General features: G+C 38.7%; 1 protein-coding gene across 1 annotated transcript in view; it reads left to right on the plus strand.

Annotated features, from left to right (window-relative positions):
- DOCK1 (dedicator of cytokinesis 1) overlaps window positions 1-18,656 on the plus strand; it is a 530,692-nt gene that overhangs the window by 426,643 nt on the left and 85,393 nt on the right. Inside the window, exons 34-38 of the mRNA XM_026650862.1 lie at window positions 6,407-6,492; window positions 6,664-6,820; window positions 10,285-10,325; window positions 12,156-12,246; window positions 18,298-18,417. Coding sequence (XP_026506647.1) covers window positions 6,407-6,492; window positions 6,664-6,820; window positions 10,285-10,325; window positions 12,156-12,246; window positions 18,298-18,417 — 495 coding nt within the window. The remainder of the gene's footprint in view (window positions 1-6,406; window positions 6,493-6,663; window positions 6,821-10,284; window positions 10,326-12,155; window positions 12,247-18,297; window positions 18,418-18,656) is intronic.

The following is an 18,656-nucleotide window of genomic DNA, read 5'->3' on the forward strand; positions in this document are numbered from 1 at the left end:
TCTGCTTCCTTCCATCAGTGCACTCCACACTTTCAAAGACCAGAGGGAATGTCAGAGGCAGAGAAAGATAGCGAGGAGAATCACTTTGACTATCAGAGTCCCAATCCCAGTCAGGTAGCGGTGATAGGTCATGTGTAGCTGCAGGAGGGAAGGTGGTCCATGAGATGACCATATTACTAAAGGTGGCCCATACCATGAAAAGTTTAGGCACCACTGGTCTACAGCCTTCACTGCACCATCTGATTTCTCTCTGTCTCACCTTTCTTGGACCCTTCCCATTAATTTTCTTGCCCCTCTTTGCACACACAAAGCTTTAGCTCTCATTCCCTGGACCCATCCCATTGCTTTCCCCTCTCACCTCACTTCTGCTCATCTCCTTGATCTGCTTTCTCTAACTCCAGCCTTATCTCTCCGAAGTTGAGAATGAGAGTCATATTGGGAATGGGGGATGCGAGGTGGGAGAAGGAACATTGGAGAATGCATTCTGAAGATCAGTGATGGTTTCCATCAGCAGAGGGGTGAGGTAGGCTGCCACCATGTGCAAGATAGGACCCACATCCAAATAAGGTTCAAATTACCTTATTAAAATCCAAATTTGGAATTATAATAGTATAAAAGATCATTTTAACCTTGAACAGCCGTAATAGGTAGAATTAGCATATTCACCAAGAGAGAAAAGAATCATTAACAAAAAATATAAGAAATTAGTCAAAAATAACTATTGCCTATTTTTTTTCAAAATAGTTGCCATACTTCTTATGAAATAATATGGAAAGAAGGTTCCTTATCTGTAAAATAATGCGCCACAGAATTTCTTCACTCTCCCTACAAAAATACCCCAAAGCGCTGAGCATAAAGAAATTAGATGTCCATTTCTGCCCTTTAAGGCTGAACAACAGAAATAAGAAGGACCAGCATAGTATCCAGTAGCTGAGTGTCATTGGTTTAAGCATGAAAGTTCCAACAAGTTTGTTATGATATTAAAGCTAAGAGGTACAAATAAATACTGAAAAGTAATGGTCTAAGAAAAGAGCCCCACGGGACACCACGGCACATCTGTCCCATATCCACAAAAATTGGAATATACATTGATATAATGTAGCTATAAGCCAACTGATAGGCAGACATCACATAAGAATGGCCATACTGGGTCAGACCAGTGGTTCATCTAACCCAGTATCCTGTCTTCTGATGGTGGGCAATGCCAGATGCTTCAAAGGGAATGAACAGAACAGGGCAATTTCAAGTGATGTCACATCTGTGTATATGGAAGTTTTAATATACCCATCTTATAGATGGGCAAACAGAGGCACAACAAGTTTGTGACTTGTCCAAGATCTTACAATGCTGCAGTGACATGGGCAATTACACTCCCCACAAACTCAACCCTCTTCCCAAAAGGCTCTAGGACTTTGTTCTGTAGCTTATCGTACGGGGTTTTCTAGGGATGAAGTATCAATGGCATTTAACATTCTCCTGACTTCTGATTTCTTTGAAAGACAGCTGATTGACCCACACAGTGACATCAAGAAGAGGGGTAAGGTAGTAAAGGTCACTGAGCACTAAAATCACCTTGTGGTAAGTGATTGGTCCTAGGTCCATCTGTGGAGATGGATATTGTAGGGGTATAACGAAAGAAGGAGCTGAAGCCACTTGAAGTTTTCATTAAGGTTCATGCTAATCTTAGTACAAACTTAATGTGAAATCTTGTTTGTTTCTTTATTTGAACTTATTTCCTAGTTGCAGCTATCTGAGATTCTCATTTGGCAAATGTGAGTTCACAAAATTAATGATATTTAAGGCAGCTTGACTGTACTAAAAAATAATAGCTTGGGCATCTGATCTTCATCCTTTGGCAGAAGGAAGCCATAAACCAGCGCTACCTGAGTAGTCTCTCTATACTGTTCCGAGGCCAAAAAACAAATTGATTCATGATGTTAAAAAAGACCTGAGGATGCCACATATTGTGGGCATATCCTCCCTTCAGATGTCATGGTAGTCTTTCTCAAAAATGGCAGACTAAGCAGGGAAATAATTGGGTAGATGGTCTACATCAAGGGATGGTTTCTTGACTCAGAGATCTAGCAACCATTTTAAAATGAAGCTGACATCTTGACTACCTCCAAGGAAGAGTTAATAGTAATCTCCAGTAGTGGTCCCAACACCACCCTGCTGGCGTTCACAAACCAGGGGAAGGATATGGCTCTAACTCATAGGTCCTAACAAGTACATTCCCTAAACTTCCAGATACAACCTCCATGAGTATCACCAACTGGAACTTAAACACCACGAACTCAGCACTTGTTCCCTTAAGAATCAGTTCCACCAATCTAGAAGCAGACTGCTCAGTCTGAATCTGAGCAATTTTAATGCAAAATAATGTGAAAAATCTTCATTGCAAGAAACACTTGACTAACATCAGATGCAGTCTCCCTGAATAATTAGTATAGGCAATGCCAGGGCATCATCCTTAATCAACAAATTTATGGCAACAATTTTATAAGCCTTGAATTTATCAACATGAACCCAGGGCCACTATTGACACCGTAATCTTCTGTGAAAAGACCCTGAAAGTAATATTAAATAGTGTACTCTCATCCTGTGCCTGGTATTTGATCTAAACCAGTCAGTTTCCTTCCAAATACCACAGCAAGGATCCAGGAAACAAGCCCTTCCACAATCATTCCCTTCTGCCACTCCCCACAGCGATTGCCATAACCCTAGTATACTCCAGCATTGTTCAGCCCACTCAGCCAACCTAAAGCGAGCATCAGAGGGATGTGCCACCATAGCTGGGTACCCAGACTGTAGTGTTAGGGTCTACAGAAGGAGCTAGAACTTATAGGAATTTGCATTTAGATGAAATGTGATTTGAATAATCTTGATGTCAACAAAATGTTGGAAATCCTGTATGTCAAGTGTAATCCTCCTCTTCTTATGAGTAATGGCAAACAAATACATAAATAAATAGAGATATACCTATCTCATAGAGCTGGAAGGGACCCTGAAAGGTCATTGAGTCCAGCCCCCTGCCTTCACTAGCAGGGCCAAGTACTGATTTTGCCCCAGATCCCTAAGTGGCCCCCTCAAGGATTGAACTCACAATCCTGGGTTTAGCAGGCCAATGCACAAACCACTGAGCTATCCCTCCCCCCTAGGTAAAGCACCCAGAGAGCTGGTGCTGGCAGCAAATGTCATTTCTTCAGCTAGGTGGGGAAAGACCATTCTTTTTTGTGCCTCATTAGAGAACATGAAATTTGTGACTTTTCTTTTACTTAGTGGTTTAAATATTATTGGATTTGTCTTTGTACTACAGGGTTGGGCTTCATAATTTGTTTTTGCTTTTTTGAAGTGGTGGATTCCTTTTCTCATTTTCCTTTTATTTCTGAAATAATACTTGCAATGTATTAAGGGTCACTTTGTTTCAGCTAGGGCACAGAAGGGGAAATTTGAAATTCTCTACAACTTGTGTTTTAATTTTTTTATGGGCTTTTCATTTTTTAATATCTGGCCAAACAAAGCATTTAAAATGGTTGTAGTATGCACTATATCTTGGATACTCACTTTTTAATACTGTGTATATTGAATATTTATAGGCGGCACTAGCAGCACTACCTATAGTTAAGGTTGCCTGAGACATCTAATTATAACCCCCTGTTTTCAATTGCTTATAACTTTACCAAACTTTAAACATTTGGGCTGAAGTTTTCCAGATCTGCCTGTCTACCTCAGGCTGTGTGTGTTTGTTTGTTTTTTAAAGCTTCAGCAAAAATGATTCAGCCAATTTCAGAGAATGATATTAGGGAAATGTCCATTATTTTGCCCATGTTTTTTAAAATAAATCCAATAATAATTTTATCGAGAAGCGCTATAGCCTCTGTGCTTTGAAACGTGGGCTTGATATTTGGTTGAGGGGTTTCCCTGGAGTCAGGGATGTGCCTTTTGCTGTTCCCTAAAAAGTTGCCTAAATTTGTCCAAGTTATAAGCTTTTGGAAAATCTCAGTTCACACATGCTCAGTGGAGACCAGTTGGGAGTTTGGTGGCTAAATGATCACTAAGATTCAGTCTGCACTGAGCATGTTCCATTCTAGGGGTTCAGGGGCTGAGCAGGACTTTCCTGCAATTGCTGTTTCTAGCTGTTGCTGCTCGCCACATTGCAGCACCAGCCACCAAACTCAGAGCAGGGAGATTGGCTCTCCTCTGCTCTCAGTGCTCCCCCTGCTTGTTCCCAGGCAGTATGGAGGAGGAAGCCACCTCACTTGAAAGCAGAGGGGACAGGATCCTTACTGGGGAAGGAAAATTGGGTCAAGGAACCTGGGAGAGTGAGCCTGGGTCTGGGAGTTGAAGGGGGACTGGGCCTCAGATGGGGAGACACAAACAATGCTAGGGATCTTTTGGAAGAGTTACTGCAGGCACATCCAGATGTTAAGAGCTTGAATCAAATAATTTGACTCTAAAGAGTGGATGTTTAGATCTCCTTTGTTGCTACTAAGCTGTTCACAGATACAGATTCCTGCCATCTGTAGGACTGCTAGGAGCAGGACAGATTCTCCCACACATTCTATTCAGCCAAATGGCCAGGATTTGTATGTGAATTCTGCTGGCCTGAGACTGGTGTGTTTCCAAACCACTCTTGATTATGGTTGCTTCAGGTGTGTGAGAGGCCATGAAAGGCTGCTAATGGAAGGCAGCCACACATATCCACTTTCTTGCCCACTACAGGATGTTTCTTCTCACCATCTCTTCCCATAGCTTTTCCTTGGTAAGCACTGACATCATTTGGTCCTTCCCATATTGGTCTCTCACAGATCATGTGCATATTGCAGTTATTTAACTACTGAATGATTACTGTTGATGTGAGTTGATCTTTGTCCTTATGCAAATAGTTATCCTGATTGCTATATGTGGGAGTAGGAAGGAATTTTTCTTTGTGGCAGATTCACTACGTTTTGGGTGTAGGACATTTGATGAGGAAAATTTGTCCAGAGCTTAGACTTCATCTAAATCTTTTGCAAGTGATCTCTATATTACACTTGTTTAAAGTCATACTTGTTTTTGTCTCATTTTTATTGTCTCTTGTGGTAAAGGGATCTGTGTTTGCTTAGTTAGTTGTAATATATATGTCATTGCAATAGTAGAGTCTTAGGACTGAATTCTCAGTTATGGTAAGGCCCCTGTACGCTGCTCCAGCAGTATAAACAGGCCTTAAAGTAGGTGCAAATGTAATTTAGTTCCACTTTAAGGCCCCTGTTTGCTACAAGAGGGACATAAATGAGCCATGGTTTAACTGAGAATTAAGTTATTGGCGAATGGATAGTTTAAGTTAGACTAAGAATCTCAGGCTGAAGACAATTCTTTTTCATCGAAATATATTATTGTTTACTCTACTATTAAAGAGATGCAAAGTGTAGGGGGAAAATACATCTCTTTATATTTAAAACAGTTGAGTACATTTTAGTTCTTGTGAAAGATATTGGATGGAGAGTCTTGGAGACTGAAGTCTTTCATTTAGCCACAGAATAGGTACAGCATGAGCAAGAGACAGTGAGTTTCGTGACACTGCTCTGCCAATGTACTCTGACTCTGACCTAATGGGACTACCTCCAGCTGTGATAGGGTAGTTCAGTGTCATTGGCCCATTCAATTCTGGCCCTTCCACCAACTGATACTAAATAGAATATATATTTCTGATGTGGATACCTGTACCCTAGATATTCTAAGACAACATCACTCATTCCATGTATGGTAGGTTGCCAGTCACCAATCCTGTGGTAACAACTTTAGTTTACTACCAACCTGGACCAGATTCAAAATGGCATGGCAACTAGAGGCAAAAGGCTTTGTACTACGTTAAAAATTCATGGAACTATCCAATCCACTATTAAAATAGTTAATATCCCTTTGAGTGCGTACTCTTATAACTTCTTAAATATAAATACTGATCTTAACCCATTCAAAAGAACTCTCTTCCCTTCAGGAATGACATTGAAACTGTCTATTAGGTGTGTTACAGTGTGAGCCAAAAAGAGATGTTAGGATGTTCATCCAGTTGAGTTGTATTTGTTGCTATTGTAATCACTGGAGGCGAAATGTGTGTCCCGCTCTGTATGCTCCCCCCACACACACACTCCTTCCTGTCATCAGCCACCTTATTTAGATTTCCCTAATGCATATATTTAAGCTTCATTTAACAACATGACCAATGGTTTCCTCAAATGAAAATCCTTATAGGGCAGCAGATCATAATGGATATCTGAGATTGCAGACTTTTAAAGTCAATCAGGCTTAAAAACAGTGGTTAAACATATCATAGAGATATCCAACCAATCTATGAGCCATTAATACTACAGTAATAAAATGAAATATTTGCCATACTGATTATTTATGCTTGCTCTGTTTATTATAGTTTGAAAACGAGATCATCACAAAACTGGATCATGAAGTGGAAGGAGGCAGAGGAGATGAACAGTACAAAGTGTTATTTGACAAAATGTAAGTGTTGATTAGCAGTGGGATTTAAGTCAGAATATATTTAGACTACAATGAACTTTGTAGCCCAGAAATAATTAAAATCTGTTAATGGTGCAAAATATTTAAAATTGCACCTTAGTTTAGTACCTCTTCTTGAATGTGTTTAACAAAGAGTGTGTAATTATTTTTCAGACTCTTGGAGCACTGCAGAAAACACAAATATCTTGCTAAAAATGGAGAAACTTTTGTCAAACTTGTTGTCCGTCTGATGGAAAGACTGCTGGATTACAGAACTATAATGCACGATGAAAACAAAGAAAATCGCATGAGCTGCACTGTCAATGTACTGGTGAGTGAGAAGAAATGAGTCGGCTAAATTTAGAATGGGTACTGAATTTTTAATTTTAATAGCAAGCTTCTGTTTGTTCTAAATGAAAGATCTTATGATTTTCACCCAGCTGCTAGGCTGATGAATCTGATTTAAAGAGGGGAGTTCTTGAAAAATATTGTTCGGCACATTTACTTTTTCATTTTATTTTTTTTAAGGGAGAATTTAGAAAGGGAGTAATGTAGTCATCCTCAGCTCCTGTCAGTACAACCCATCTACCACATCATCATCTGTACAGTCAGATACCAGGATTGTCACCTGTGTGTTACTTTGAAGCCTAAAATATCTGTTGAGTCAGTGTGAAGTGATGGAAGCAGCTACAAGAGTGGTTGAGAGCTCCTTTGGTTCAGAATATCACTGGGTTCTTCTTCAGGTGCTTGCTTATGTCAGTTCCATTGCAGGTGTGCGCATACCCATGTGCGCGGCCATCTGCGATTTTTGTCTTAGCGGTATCCATAGGGCCGGCTGTGGTGCCTCCTGGAGTGCTGCGCTCATGCCGCGGTATATCAGGCACCATCAGCCCTGTGCCCTCTGAGTTCCTTCTTACCGCCTGTGGTGGTCAGTCGGAGTGCCTCTGTCCCTTGCTTTGCAAATGGCCAGTGGTTTCTTTCCAAGACATCAGAGGTAACTCAACCAATTACCAGCTTTATTCTGAAGCTAATTTGCATGAAACAATTTTATTGGTTGTATGAGGGAGACTGCACAGATGGTGGATTACTTGGCCCAGTTGCCACACCCATGTGACAGAATGGCACAGCATACAGATCTGTCAATTTAGAAATGACGATTTGCATTAGAGTTTGCTTTTCTTGTGTATGTACAGCAGAGACTGAGCACTTTATAATCTGAGGAGGAGAGAACTCTTGAAGTTGCCACTGATCAGTGATCCAAGGAATGACTTAGATTGCTTGTGGAAGAGGCAGCATGCCATTCTGAGTAGAATTAGAGTGACAAGAGGCTGCCTGTTGGTAACTGACAAAGAAATTACAAAAATAAAGAGGCATTTGCAGTGGCTTTTAAGAAGATGTAAAACAAGTTATAGTCATTTATAAAACTGGAAAAGTCTACTAGGAAAGAGGTTTATTTTTCCTTCCCGTCTTCATACCCTATGCGTGTTGTTTTTCCTTTAATGTCAACTCTGAGAATCCTTCTTAGTAAAACTTGTCATATCAGCTATATGGGAATCTAAATGTGCACTTGGGTGTCTCTCTAACCACATCTTGTCTTTCAGTTAATATACTCCTCTTTCTTCATCTATATAGAGACACATTTTTGAATGCTGAATTTTTGTTATACTGGATGTGATCTCAATATTTCAAATATTTGCATATGGTAAATTTTGTGGGGGATTTATTGTCATTGAGCCAAATTGCCCTCAGATACTCCCACACAACACTCCCATTGAAGTCATTGGGAGATGCATGCAAACATCTCAGGGCAGTACTTGGCTCATAGATTTTAAATCATATTTGATGACATGGTCTCATTTTAAAGATGTATTCAGCCATTGGGTTTAACATAATCTTTTCATCCTTAGTGCGCCTAGGGCGAAATTCATCCTTCTACAGAGGGCCAGCCTAACATCAATTCACCATTTAATTATTTCTTAAAACCTCAAAGTAGGGCTTAAATGGGACATAGGCCTTGCACTTGCCCTTTGCCACAGGGATGAATTTAGTTCGTACTTACTAGAGCAGGGGTGGGCAAAGTGCAGGCCGGATCCGGCCCGTGAGCTGTTTTAAGCTGACCCACTAGATCCCGCAGGGGAGCGGGGTCAGGGACTACACCACGCAGCTCAGCCCCGTTCCGGTGCTCCAGCCAGGGTGCTGGGTCGGGGGTCGCACCATGCGGCTTCTGTGGCATGGCCGCGCTCCAGTGGCCCCCTCCAGTGCTCCAACGGAAGCTCCAGGGGCGGTGCCTGCAGATGGGGCAGCTTGCAGAGCCGCCTGGCCATGCCTCCACATAGGAGCCGGAGAAGGGACACATGAATGCTCACAAAATTGGGGTTGGGGTGCGAGAGGGGGTGAGGGCTCTGGTTGGGGGTGCAGGCTCTGGCGTGGGGCTGGTGATGAGGAGTTTGGGGTGTAGGAGGGTGCTCTGGGCTGGGACCAAGGGGTTCGGAGGGTGGGAGGGGGATTAGGGCTGGGGCAGAGGGTTGGGGCATGGGGAGAGGCTTAGGGGTGAACGCTCCGAGCGGCGCTTACCTCGAGCAGCTCCTGGAAACAGTGCCATGTCCCTTCTCCGGCTCCTATGCGGAGGCATGGCCAGGCAGCTCTGCACGCTGCCCCATCCACTGGTACCGCCCCTGCAGTTCTCATTGGAGCGCCGAAGGGGGTCATTGGAGCACATAGGAGCCAGAAGAGGGCCATGCCACAGCTTCCAGGAGCTGCGTGGTGCGGCCCTCGACCCAGCGCCCTGGCCGGAGCGCCAGAGTGCGACGGAGCTGCGTGGTGCAGCCCCTGACCCACCACCCAGGCCGGAGCACCTGAGCGGGGCCGAGCTGCGTGGTGCGGCCCCCCATTCTGCTCCCCGGCCGGAGCTAGCGGGCCAGCTTAAAACAGCTCGTGGGCCAGATCCGGGCCATAGTTTGCCCACCCCTGTTCTACAGTCTCCTAGTCTCTGGCAGATTTTGCCTGTCAATCTTTCACTCCCAGGCAGCCTTACCTTACCTGCCCTTTTTCTGATGACTCCTTCTCAGTCTCTCCCCACTTATATGGGATAGATGCCTTCTTTTAAACCCAGTTTAAGAGGCAGCTAATTAGTCACAGGTGCACTAGCCTTTTTCCTCTTAAAGGAACAATGTCTCCCCATGACAGTTGGGAAAAAAAATTGGTAAATCTTAGCATCTTTAATATCTTTCCTAATGTTTCATATCATACATTTCCAATATTTGCAGTACTTTATCTCTGTCTGTCTCAAGGCCAGAGGCATTCAGGCATTTCCTGCAGGAGGATGAGATGTAGTATATAAAAACCGAAAAAGGAACAATTTTAACTTTCTGTTTTTTAAGAAAATATTAGAATTCAAGAGTGAATGACTTATTACTCAAGGTTGAGAGTTTAAAAACCATAGTTCAACAGTTACTTTAAAATTATGTTTTTGTAGATAAACTACTTTCAGTTAAAATTTGGTAATGCTGTGTAACTTGCAAATGCCCGAAGTATATTTCTGCCAGTACTGTGATTCTGATTCACAACCTTTGCAGTGGAACGTAAGCTGTAAAATGTTACGCAATGAAACATCATCATGGTTTTAGATTTTATAGTTAAATAACTTACAGGCATCTCTACCAGAGGCAAATTTCATTTTTCAGTTTTTGAGGTTGATATTATGCACTTATGACTTTTAATTTAGTACGTATTCTATGTACATGGCACGCTGCGAAATCAAAGTCTTTAAAACCGAATTATAATTTTGTATTTCAGAATTTCTACAAAGAAATTGAAAGAGAAGAAATGTACATAAGGTGTGTATGCATGCCCTTTGACATATTTTTTCCAGCTCACTTTACAGTAATTGGAGAAAATGAATTGTCTACTAAGCTACTGATTTGGAGGGGGGGAAATGGCAGTAATGAGAGGCACATACCTGTACCGAGGCGTAAGCAGATTGAGTTTACAGAGAATAATAAGCATCAGTAATTAGGCTCATAAATTTTTTTAACCCTACTGCATCACCTTCACTTTCATTATTATAACCATTTAAATACATAAAGGTATTATGACCTACAGACAGGGCTGGCTCCAGGCACCAGCTTAACAAGCAGGTGCTTGGAGCGGCCAAGGGAGAGGGGCGGCACCTGCGGCAATTCGGGGGCGGCAGGTCCCTCACTCCCTCTAGGAGCGAAGGACCTGCCACTGAACTGCCGCTGCCGATCGCGGGTTTTTTTTTTTCGCTTGGGGCGGCAGAAATGCTGGAGCCGGCCCTGCCTACAGAAGAAAATTAAGGCAAAAGAAAAGCAAGGAACTGATGGAATTTTATTTTCTGCCAACTTAAAAAATCTGCTGGAATAAAGACTGTTAATGAATATATGTCAAATGTTTATTTTAAGCTTAAAGCTTTCAGGAGTCCATATAACATTTTCCTTTATTACGTAACTTTAAAAATGGTAACATTGCAAGAAAGCTTCTGATTGCAGTTTTCTAGTGAACTTTGTTGCTATTCCCATGTTTTTACATCAATTTAAGATGCTCCATCTGCTGTACTGTTGTGATAAAATGAAGAAACAGATTCTCTCGTTGTTGTGTTATGGGTATTTGCATATCCTTTATGCATTCATTCTTAGCCACTTATTCTCATCTTGGGAGAAAGAGTGACATAATTCTCGTCATGTACCTGCCTTTTTTTCTTAAAGCACTAAATTTGTGCCTTGCAACAGAAGGATAGATTGCTGACTATGAAAGTGCATTCAAGAGCATTATTCATGCATATGTCTGATACAACATCTGTATGAGGCCAATCGAGAAGCCATTGAAGTCAATGGGAACAGGATCAAACCCTATTTCTGTAAACAGAAACTGTTGGCTCAGTTTAATATGAGCACTGAAGCTTGTATTTAAATTGATTTTTAAAGTACACAATTAATCTATTTTTTTTAATTGCTACAAAAAACAAAACAGAATTCTTATCAGGATGTAGGCCGGTCTTGAGGTTCTAGAAGTCAGAATACCTTTGTTCTTTGCTGGCTCTGCCACAAACATCATGTATCATTCTGGGCCCATTGCTTTGTTCTCCTGTGTCTATTTCCCCATCTATAAGATTAGGATAATACCACCTACCACACAGGTGTGATGTGAGGTTAAATTCATTAATATTCGCAAGGCATTTTCAGCTCTTTGGAAGAAAGGCATTATGGAAATGCAAGTTATTGTTCTTTCTCATATAATTAGTATTTTATATTTATTTTCCTATCATTCTGTCTGAATTTATCTGACGGGAATGGTTTGGGAAAATGAAGTGAGGACTGCAAGTTGCTAGTGTTGCTCTTTAAAGAGAATTACACTTTTATATCAAACTCTTTACTTGTCTTTTTTTTGTCCGCTCATCTCCAAAAAACAGGACATCAGAACAAGTTACAGTTTTATAGCTATTCGAAAACATACCAGTATATTTTGTTGATGTTGCTGTTGATTTTCTTGGCATGCTTTATTCTAAAAATTTGTCTGAAGTAGAGAAATATGAGCTTTAAAAAATGCCAGATATGTTTTACTGTTTGAACATAGAATTTATCTGTTGTAGTCTTCAACACAAATTATTTTGTGACATTTTAAGAACTGACTCTCTTTTATTACCGTAGATATTTGTACAAGCTATGTGACCTGCACAAAGAGTGTGATAACTACACTGAAGCTGCCTACACATTACTTCTGCATGCAAAGCTTCTTAAGGTAGAGTACTTGAAATACATTAAGCATTTTGAAGATTTTGCTGTTGGCAGATTACTATGTAGCTTTGTGTTTATTTTTTCATATGAGCTTTAGACATCCACATTTACAAATTATGATTATTGACTTATTCAAAATAAAAAAAGAAGTAACTCAAAGTTGTATTGTGATTTACTATATGTTCCATAATTAGATATTATTGTAACCTTAGTACTTAGCCTAGAGAACGAAAATTGAATCCATGTTCTCTCAGTCTCATAGAAGAGCAATATGACTTACCGATGATGATGATCTAAAATATCAGCAGTAAAAGTGCAATAAAATCAAGAGTAAATAGCATAAACTATCAATAAAAAAGCTAACAATTAGCTAAATGCATAGGAATGCTAGTAACCTTTGGAAGAATCTAAGCATTTGTTCTTGCAAATCAGCTTTTCATAGACAACTGTGCTAAAGTAATAAATAGGTCAGCCCATGAGCCTAGTGGAAGCTCAGTGCACTGTTATGGAGGATCTTAAACTTAGTCCTTTGCTTCAAGACATTGGGGGAAAATTAACAGTAGTCCTCCTTCCAAGATCATGTCTTTTTAAAGGAGTGTCTATGATAATTCAGTGCATCTAAATTCATATAATGATACCACTGTACTTTAAGGAATGTCTGAAATAGGTCAATAAATAGACTAGTAGTATAAATTAAATTAATTATATTACATCTTAATAAAACATACAGAATTTTAATATTACCAGGTAATAATACCTACCTTTTTATAGCTTTGATTGACAGTGTAATAAAGCCATAATGTAATGTCACGTAAAAGCTTCACTTTATACATATTGTTATCTAAAACTAGTGGCTTAATTACATCATTACATCATAAGTATTGCTGCATATATTAACAGTTTCTTTTATTCCCTGAATTGTCATCTAGGAAGATTCCAGTTGCACTTCAACAGTATGCATGCCATTTTGAAATCACATTTTTACTTTATTACTCCACCCATGTTAATGAGTGACAATGAGTTTTTATTTTTAGCTTTAAAAGAGAGAGGGGGAGAAGTAGAAATCTAAACTTCACACTGGAAATAGTCAGATTTTTAAAAATCTTTGTTTTTCTCTTTATGGCCCTGATTTTGCAAAAACTTACATCTGTACTTAACTTTGTGCATATGGAGTCAATGGGGCTACCCACACATCATAAAATTGAGCATTGGCATAAGTCTTTGCAGGGTTAGATCCTGTGTCACTGGAAGGGAGCTCAAAGAATGAGACATGGAAAGGTAGAAGAAAGAATTAAATTTGGGGCTTGAGTTTGGATAGTGCATAAACTTCAGTGTGTCAAGATCTTCACTCTTTTGATCATTCTTCCCATAGACTTTAGTGCGAATTTCATATGCTTATTGAGAGCAGAATTTGGTCTTCAGTGTGTGAGAGCTGCATAAGTGAGCTGATGTTCATGCAGCACATATACCAGAAAGCATGTCCTTCTATAAACTTTAATTTTATTATGATAATTAAAACATGTAAAAATAGGGAAATTATTTGGTGAAAATTTTTGAAATTGTTTAACTTATTTCTGTTTAGCAGAGTTTGAAATTACCCATTTTCTATGAAATCTTCCATTATATTTTTATGAAAACTTGTACTGCATTCATTTTCATAATACTTTGTTTATTGAAAACTCTAAGAAAAGACAGTTATTGGTAAACTAAATTTTTCCATAACAATTTTGATAAACATTTCAATAAAAATTTGGTGAAAACTATAAAAATATTATGAACATTTTTGCAAAAAATTGAAAATTTCAATAATTTTGACCGTTTTTCATGAAAAGTTTCAGTTTTGAACAAAGGTCATTTTTCTACAATGAAAAAAGTTTCCATGCAAAATACTTTGTCCAGCCCTGAAGATGTTTTTTTAGAATGAGGCTTCTGTATAAGTAACTGATGGAAAACAGTGTTTATGGTAAAATAGGTATGTATAGTGAAACCACAGCTTCCAAAAGTGGGAATCAAAATAGTCATGGGAACTTCCCTGTGAGAACTAGAATGATAACCCTGAATTCCACAAAGAATTGACTGATAGGCAAAGTAACAACAGGTTAATGCACATTTTGCAAGGTTAATGCTTAAGTTTTGCATGCAAAATTTGTGTGTGCACTTCATTTGTAAAAACCCAAATTTGCACTCTCAAGCAGACAACTGTGAGTACAAAGTAGTTTCATTCTTGTAATTTGTGACTATAATATTTCATTGTTGTGATAGCAATAATTCAAAATAATTCATCAATTTAGAAAGGGTGCATTTATGTAAATATGTATATATGTGTATGCATAGAGATATAAACAATATATAGCTCAGTATTTGTACCTAGAGCTTTAACAGACGTATAAATTAAAAGCTTTTATGATTTTGTAGTGCAGTATACTGTAGTGGAAAGTGCTACAAAAAACCCCACGTCAACAGCTATTTGCCAAAGGACAAAAACCTACCAGTTAGCGGATATATGAAAGATAGGGTTGTCCTTCATAAGAAAGAAGTCGGCCCTTCTAACAGCAACTAATTTCGTAAGGATTTTTAGCTAATAATTTGCAGCAAAATAGTTTTAGTAGTTTTAATCTGGGGAACACAGAGAAAAATGTTTGGAATAAAGAATAAATAAACTTGCATTTAGAAAGACACAATTGAAAATGTTGACTGAAACACTTTTAAAGGCTATCCTGAGCACCTTCTTACTTTTCTCTCAGGATTGTGAATACATTGTGCCAAAATTGTAGTTGTAAGGTTGAATGTGGTTCAGAACACTTTTGTGGAATTGTGTGAAGACATTTTCAATGGTATATACTCCACTTTATTTTAAACTTGATTGGTGATTATATAAAAATGAAAATGTCAATGATATTCAGCTGGCACTTAAAGGATAAAGCTATTGCTAAAGTGCTTTTATAAGTTATTGCTTTCATAATGAAATATACTACACAGAGACATAACTTATGAAGATAAAGATTTGAGAAGATGGCTCTGACACCTTCAGTCACACTGAATTTTCCAGGGGGTTTTGATTACAAATTTGAATGAATAACTAGCTGATTTTGTGGACACAAGGATCTCTGTTATTCCCATTAGGGAAATTAAATGGGATTGACAGTCTGGATAATATTTTCTTACTGGAGTTATTAAATGATGTCTAGATTGTCATAACTTGCTTGATCATATGTTCCACAACCAAGTCTGATAGACCAGATAAAACATTTCCCTCTACTGAGGTGCTGCATCTTCCAGGAAGATGATGGAGTTCAGAGTGCAAGATAATTTCACTCTGTCTTTTACTCATTAGATTTTGCAATTTTTTAATCAATATGTTTTTATGTGTCCTCAATTTAGAGTTTAAACTATTTCAATTAACTACACTTTGGAGTATATTTTTATTCTTCCTTATAAAATATTTTCAGATACCAGATGAGTATTTTAATTTACTACTGTTAATTAATTGAAATGAAATATCCATCATATAATCAGTTTTCTACTTCTGCAATGTAAGGCAATAGAAAATAGCAAAAATAAAAGTAGCATTTGCTTTGGCTTACAAATGAGTCAGATCTGTTGTGATTTTCACATCCTAAAGCGTAAACAGTCTACTTTACTTTCCATAGGAAAGTACTTGATGAGACCAGTGGTCCATTTAGTTTGATAGCTTGTCTCTAATAGTAGTCAAGACCAGATACTTCAGAAGAAGGTGAAAGAAACCCTTCAATAGGCATTATGGGATCACCTGCCCCTGAGAAATGTTTTCTTCTAAATCCTTTAGTGAATGGTTGGATTATGTCAAAATTTCTAAAGTTTATTTACTGCTTTTTCAGTTCATGTAGTGTCTCTTCATTACTGTGGAGCTTGTAACTTAAAACTTCAAAGCTTCAGGTTTTTTTCCACTGGACCTTGAGGATGGGATTTTCAATGGCACTCAGCACTGGAATAAATGTCATCAGATTGAAGTCAATGGTAAAACACAAATTGGTTTTAATGGGATGAGATTTAGGTCAGCCCTGAGTGCTTTTGAAAATCCCACCTTTAAATCTGCAGCTATTTAGTTCTTAGAATTACTCCACACCATATATAGGCCGGCTGGACAGACACACACACATACACACTCACTCATGGAGACTTTCTTTCTCATGGAGATGTTTTTTCTTGTTATTTTCATTTCGTCTAAATTAAGTTGTTCAAGCTAAGAGTACACAGTAGCTCTTTGTGTATGGAAAAATGTAATTGCATTTTAGACTCCTTTGGAATTTGTGTAGTTTAGCAATATGGTTTTTGCATACAAAAAAGTGGCTACTTATAGAAATGTGACTTGAAGCTGAGCAGTGGAGACTTGAAAATTGAAATTATCACTGGGTCTTCGGAAGCATATTTATTCTTCCTTCCAGATGCAACTTGTTTCTGATTAAACTCATTTTATTGAGTATATACTAAAATTGTTCTAGCCCAGACAAATAGATTGTCATACAGAGTGGTCTGGATCGCTTGGTAATCTAATCTAATCACTTGTTAATCAAATCTAATTGCTTGGTAATCTAATCAAAGTTATAAATCTAGGAGCAGTGACACACTTAAATAGCTAAATCTGTTTGTTTATCAAAAAGAAGATTGAGAGGTGACTTGATTACAGTGCATAAGTACCTTCAGGGGGAGAAAATATTGGGTGTCAAAGGGTTCTTTAATCTAGTGGAGGAAGGCATAACAAGAACCAATGGAAGCTGGAAGCTGAATCCAGACAAATTCATATTAGAAATAAAGCACGCAGTTTTAACAGTGAGGGTGATGAACCACTGGAACAGATTACCAAGGGAAGTCATGGATTCTCTGTCTGTTGATTCTTTCCAATTAAGACTGGATGTCTTTCTGGAACATATGCTTTAGTCAAACACAAGTTATTGAGCTCAATGCAGGAGTAACTGGGTGAAATTTCATAATATGCAGGCGGTCTGACTAGATGACCTAATAGTCCCTTCCGACTTCAAATTCTGTGAATGAATCTATGAATTGCTGTCCTTGCAGGGACTCCTTTTCATCCCAAAGTTGTACCTTTTACTTTTGGGGACAAGAAAACAATAATTTTACATTCTGTAGGAGACAATGAGCAGTTCTTTGAATTTTATTTTTCTAATCTACTTGAAGTCTCACCTTATCCCTCCCCCTTACCACCTCCCAGATGGATATTTTAGATAAAACACTATACCCCTAATGTTCTTATTGAAAACACATCTGTATATAAATTACATATTTTTAAAGACCGTGTTTGTAACAGGACATTTCAGGTTGTGGGCCGTGCAGGTTTATCATCGCATCTCTGGTAGTTGGCACTGTTTTTTTGTTCTATAGCAAGTATCATGCCTAGGTATGGCAGGATCAAAGTGTGAGACAGTCTGTTGTTCATTGAGCCAGAAATTGGGGGGAAAGACCCTCTCAACCTTAATTAAGATAGTCATGGAGTCAAATTGTTTAGAAAGTTACAAAAAGCAAGATCCCCCCTCCTCCTTCCCCCACATGCACACCAATTTCAGGCAGCCTTTATATTTTTGTTTGCTATTTTTCCTTTTTCTCCAGTCATTTTTCTCCAAGAATTTTAGCTCTTTACCTTCTATGTATACAGTTTTGTCCATTCATATTGACATAACCCAGTTTTGTAGGCTTTCTCTCAGTGTAAACCTACTAATAATGGTTATTTATCCAGCCAACTGTGTTGATCAAGAGTGCCAGGTCACTCTAATCCTTTCTATCAAGGAGAAAAGGAAACCACCTCAAAGACCTGTCCCTTAGCTGATGCTGAGATATATAAACCATCCTATAATTACTATAGTTCAGGTAAGTAACTCCACTGCCCTGGAAATCAAAATACGGCATCGTAGGTGCTGTAAAATCTTTTAAATATCGGGCCAGCCCTGATGGCACTTTTAAAAATAAACCAAGATTTAATGTTTGCATTAGCCCAATGTCATTGATATGTTACACCACCTTTTATTGCCTTAATTTTTTTCACTCTTCATATCTGGTTTAGTGGTCAGAAGAGGCATGTGCTGCACATCTTACTCAGCGAGATGGATACCAGGCAACTACTCAAGGACAACTTAAAGATCAGCTTTATCAAGAAATTATCCATTACTTTGACAAGGGCAAGGTAAAAAAAAGCATGTTGCACTGCTTTTCTCTCTTACACTCTCTCTCTCTCGCTAAATGAATGCCAAGTAGTAAACTTGCATCAAGTGACCTTCAAGGAGCTTTAAACTTGTTATAAATTGTAATTTGGAATGTTTTATGTAAACAATCTGCCAGCTACCACTTACAGATAATAATACTTTAAAAAAATCAATGGTACTTTTATAAATGCTGTGTTAAGTGTAAATAGGAAAAGGGTAA

Source organism: Terrapene carolina, unplaced genomic scaffold (assembly GCF_002925995.2).
Source record: "Terrapene carolina triunguis isolate 2854851 unplaced genomic scaffold, T_m_triunguis-2.0 Scaffold95, whole genome shotgun sequence".
Lineage (NCBI taxonomy): Eukaryota > Metazoa > Chordata > Testudines > Emydidae > Terrapene > Terrapene triunguis.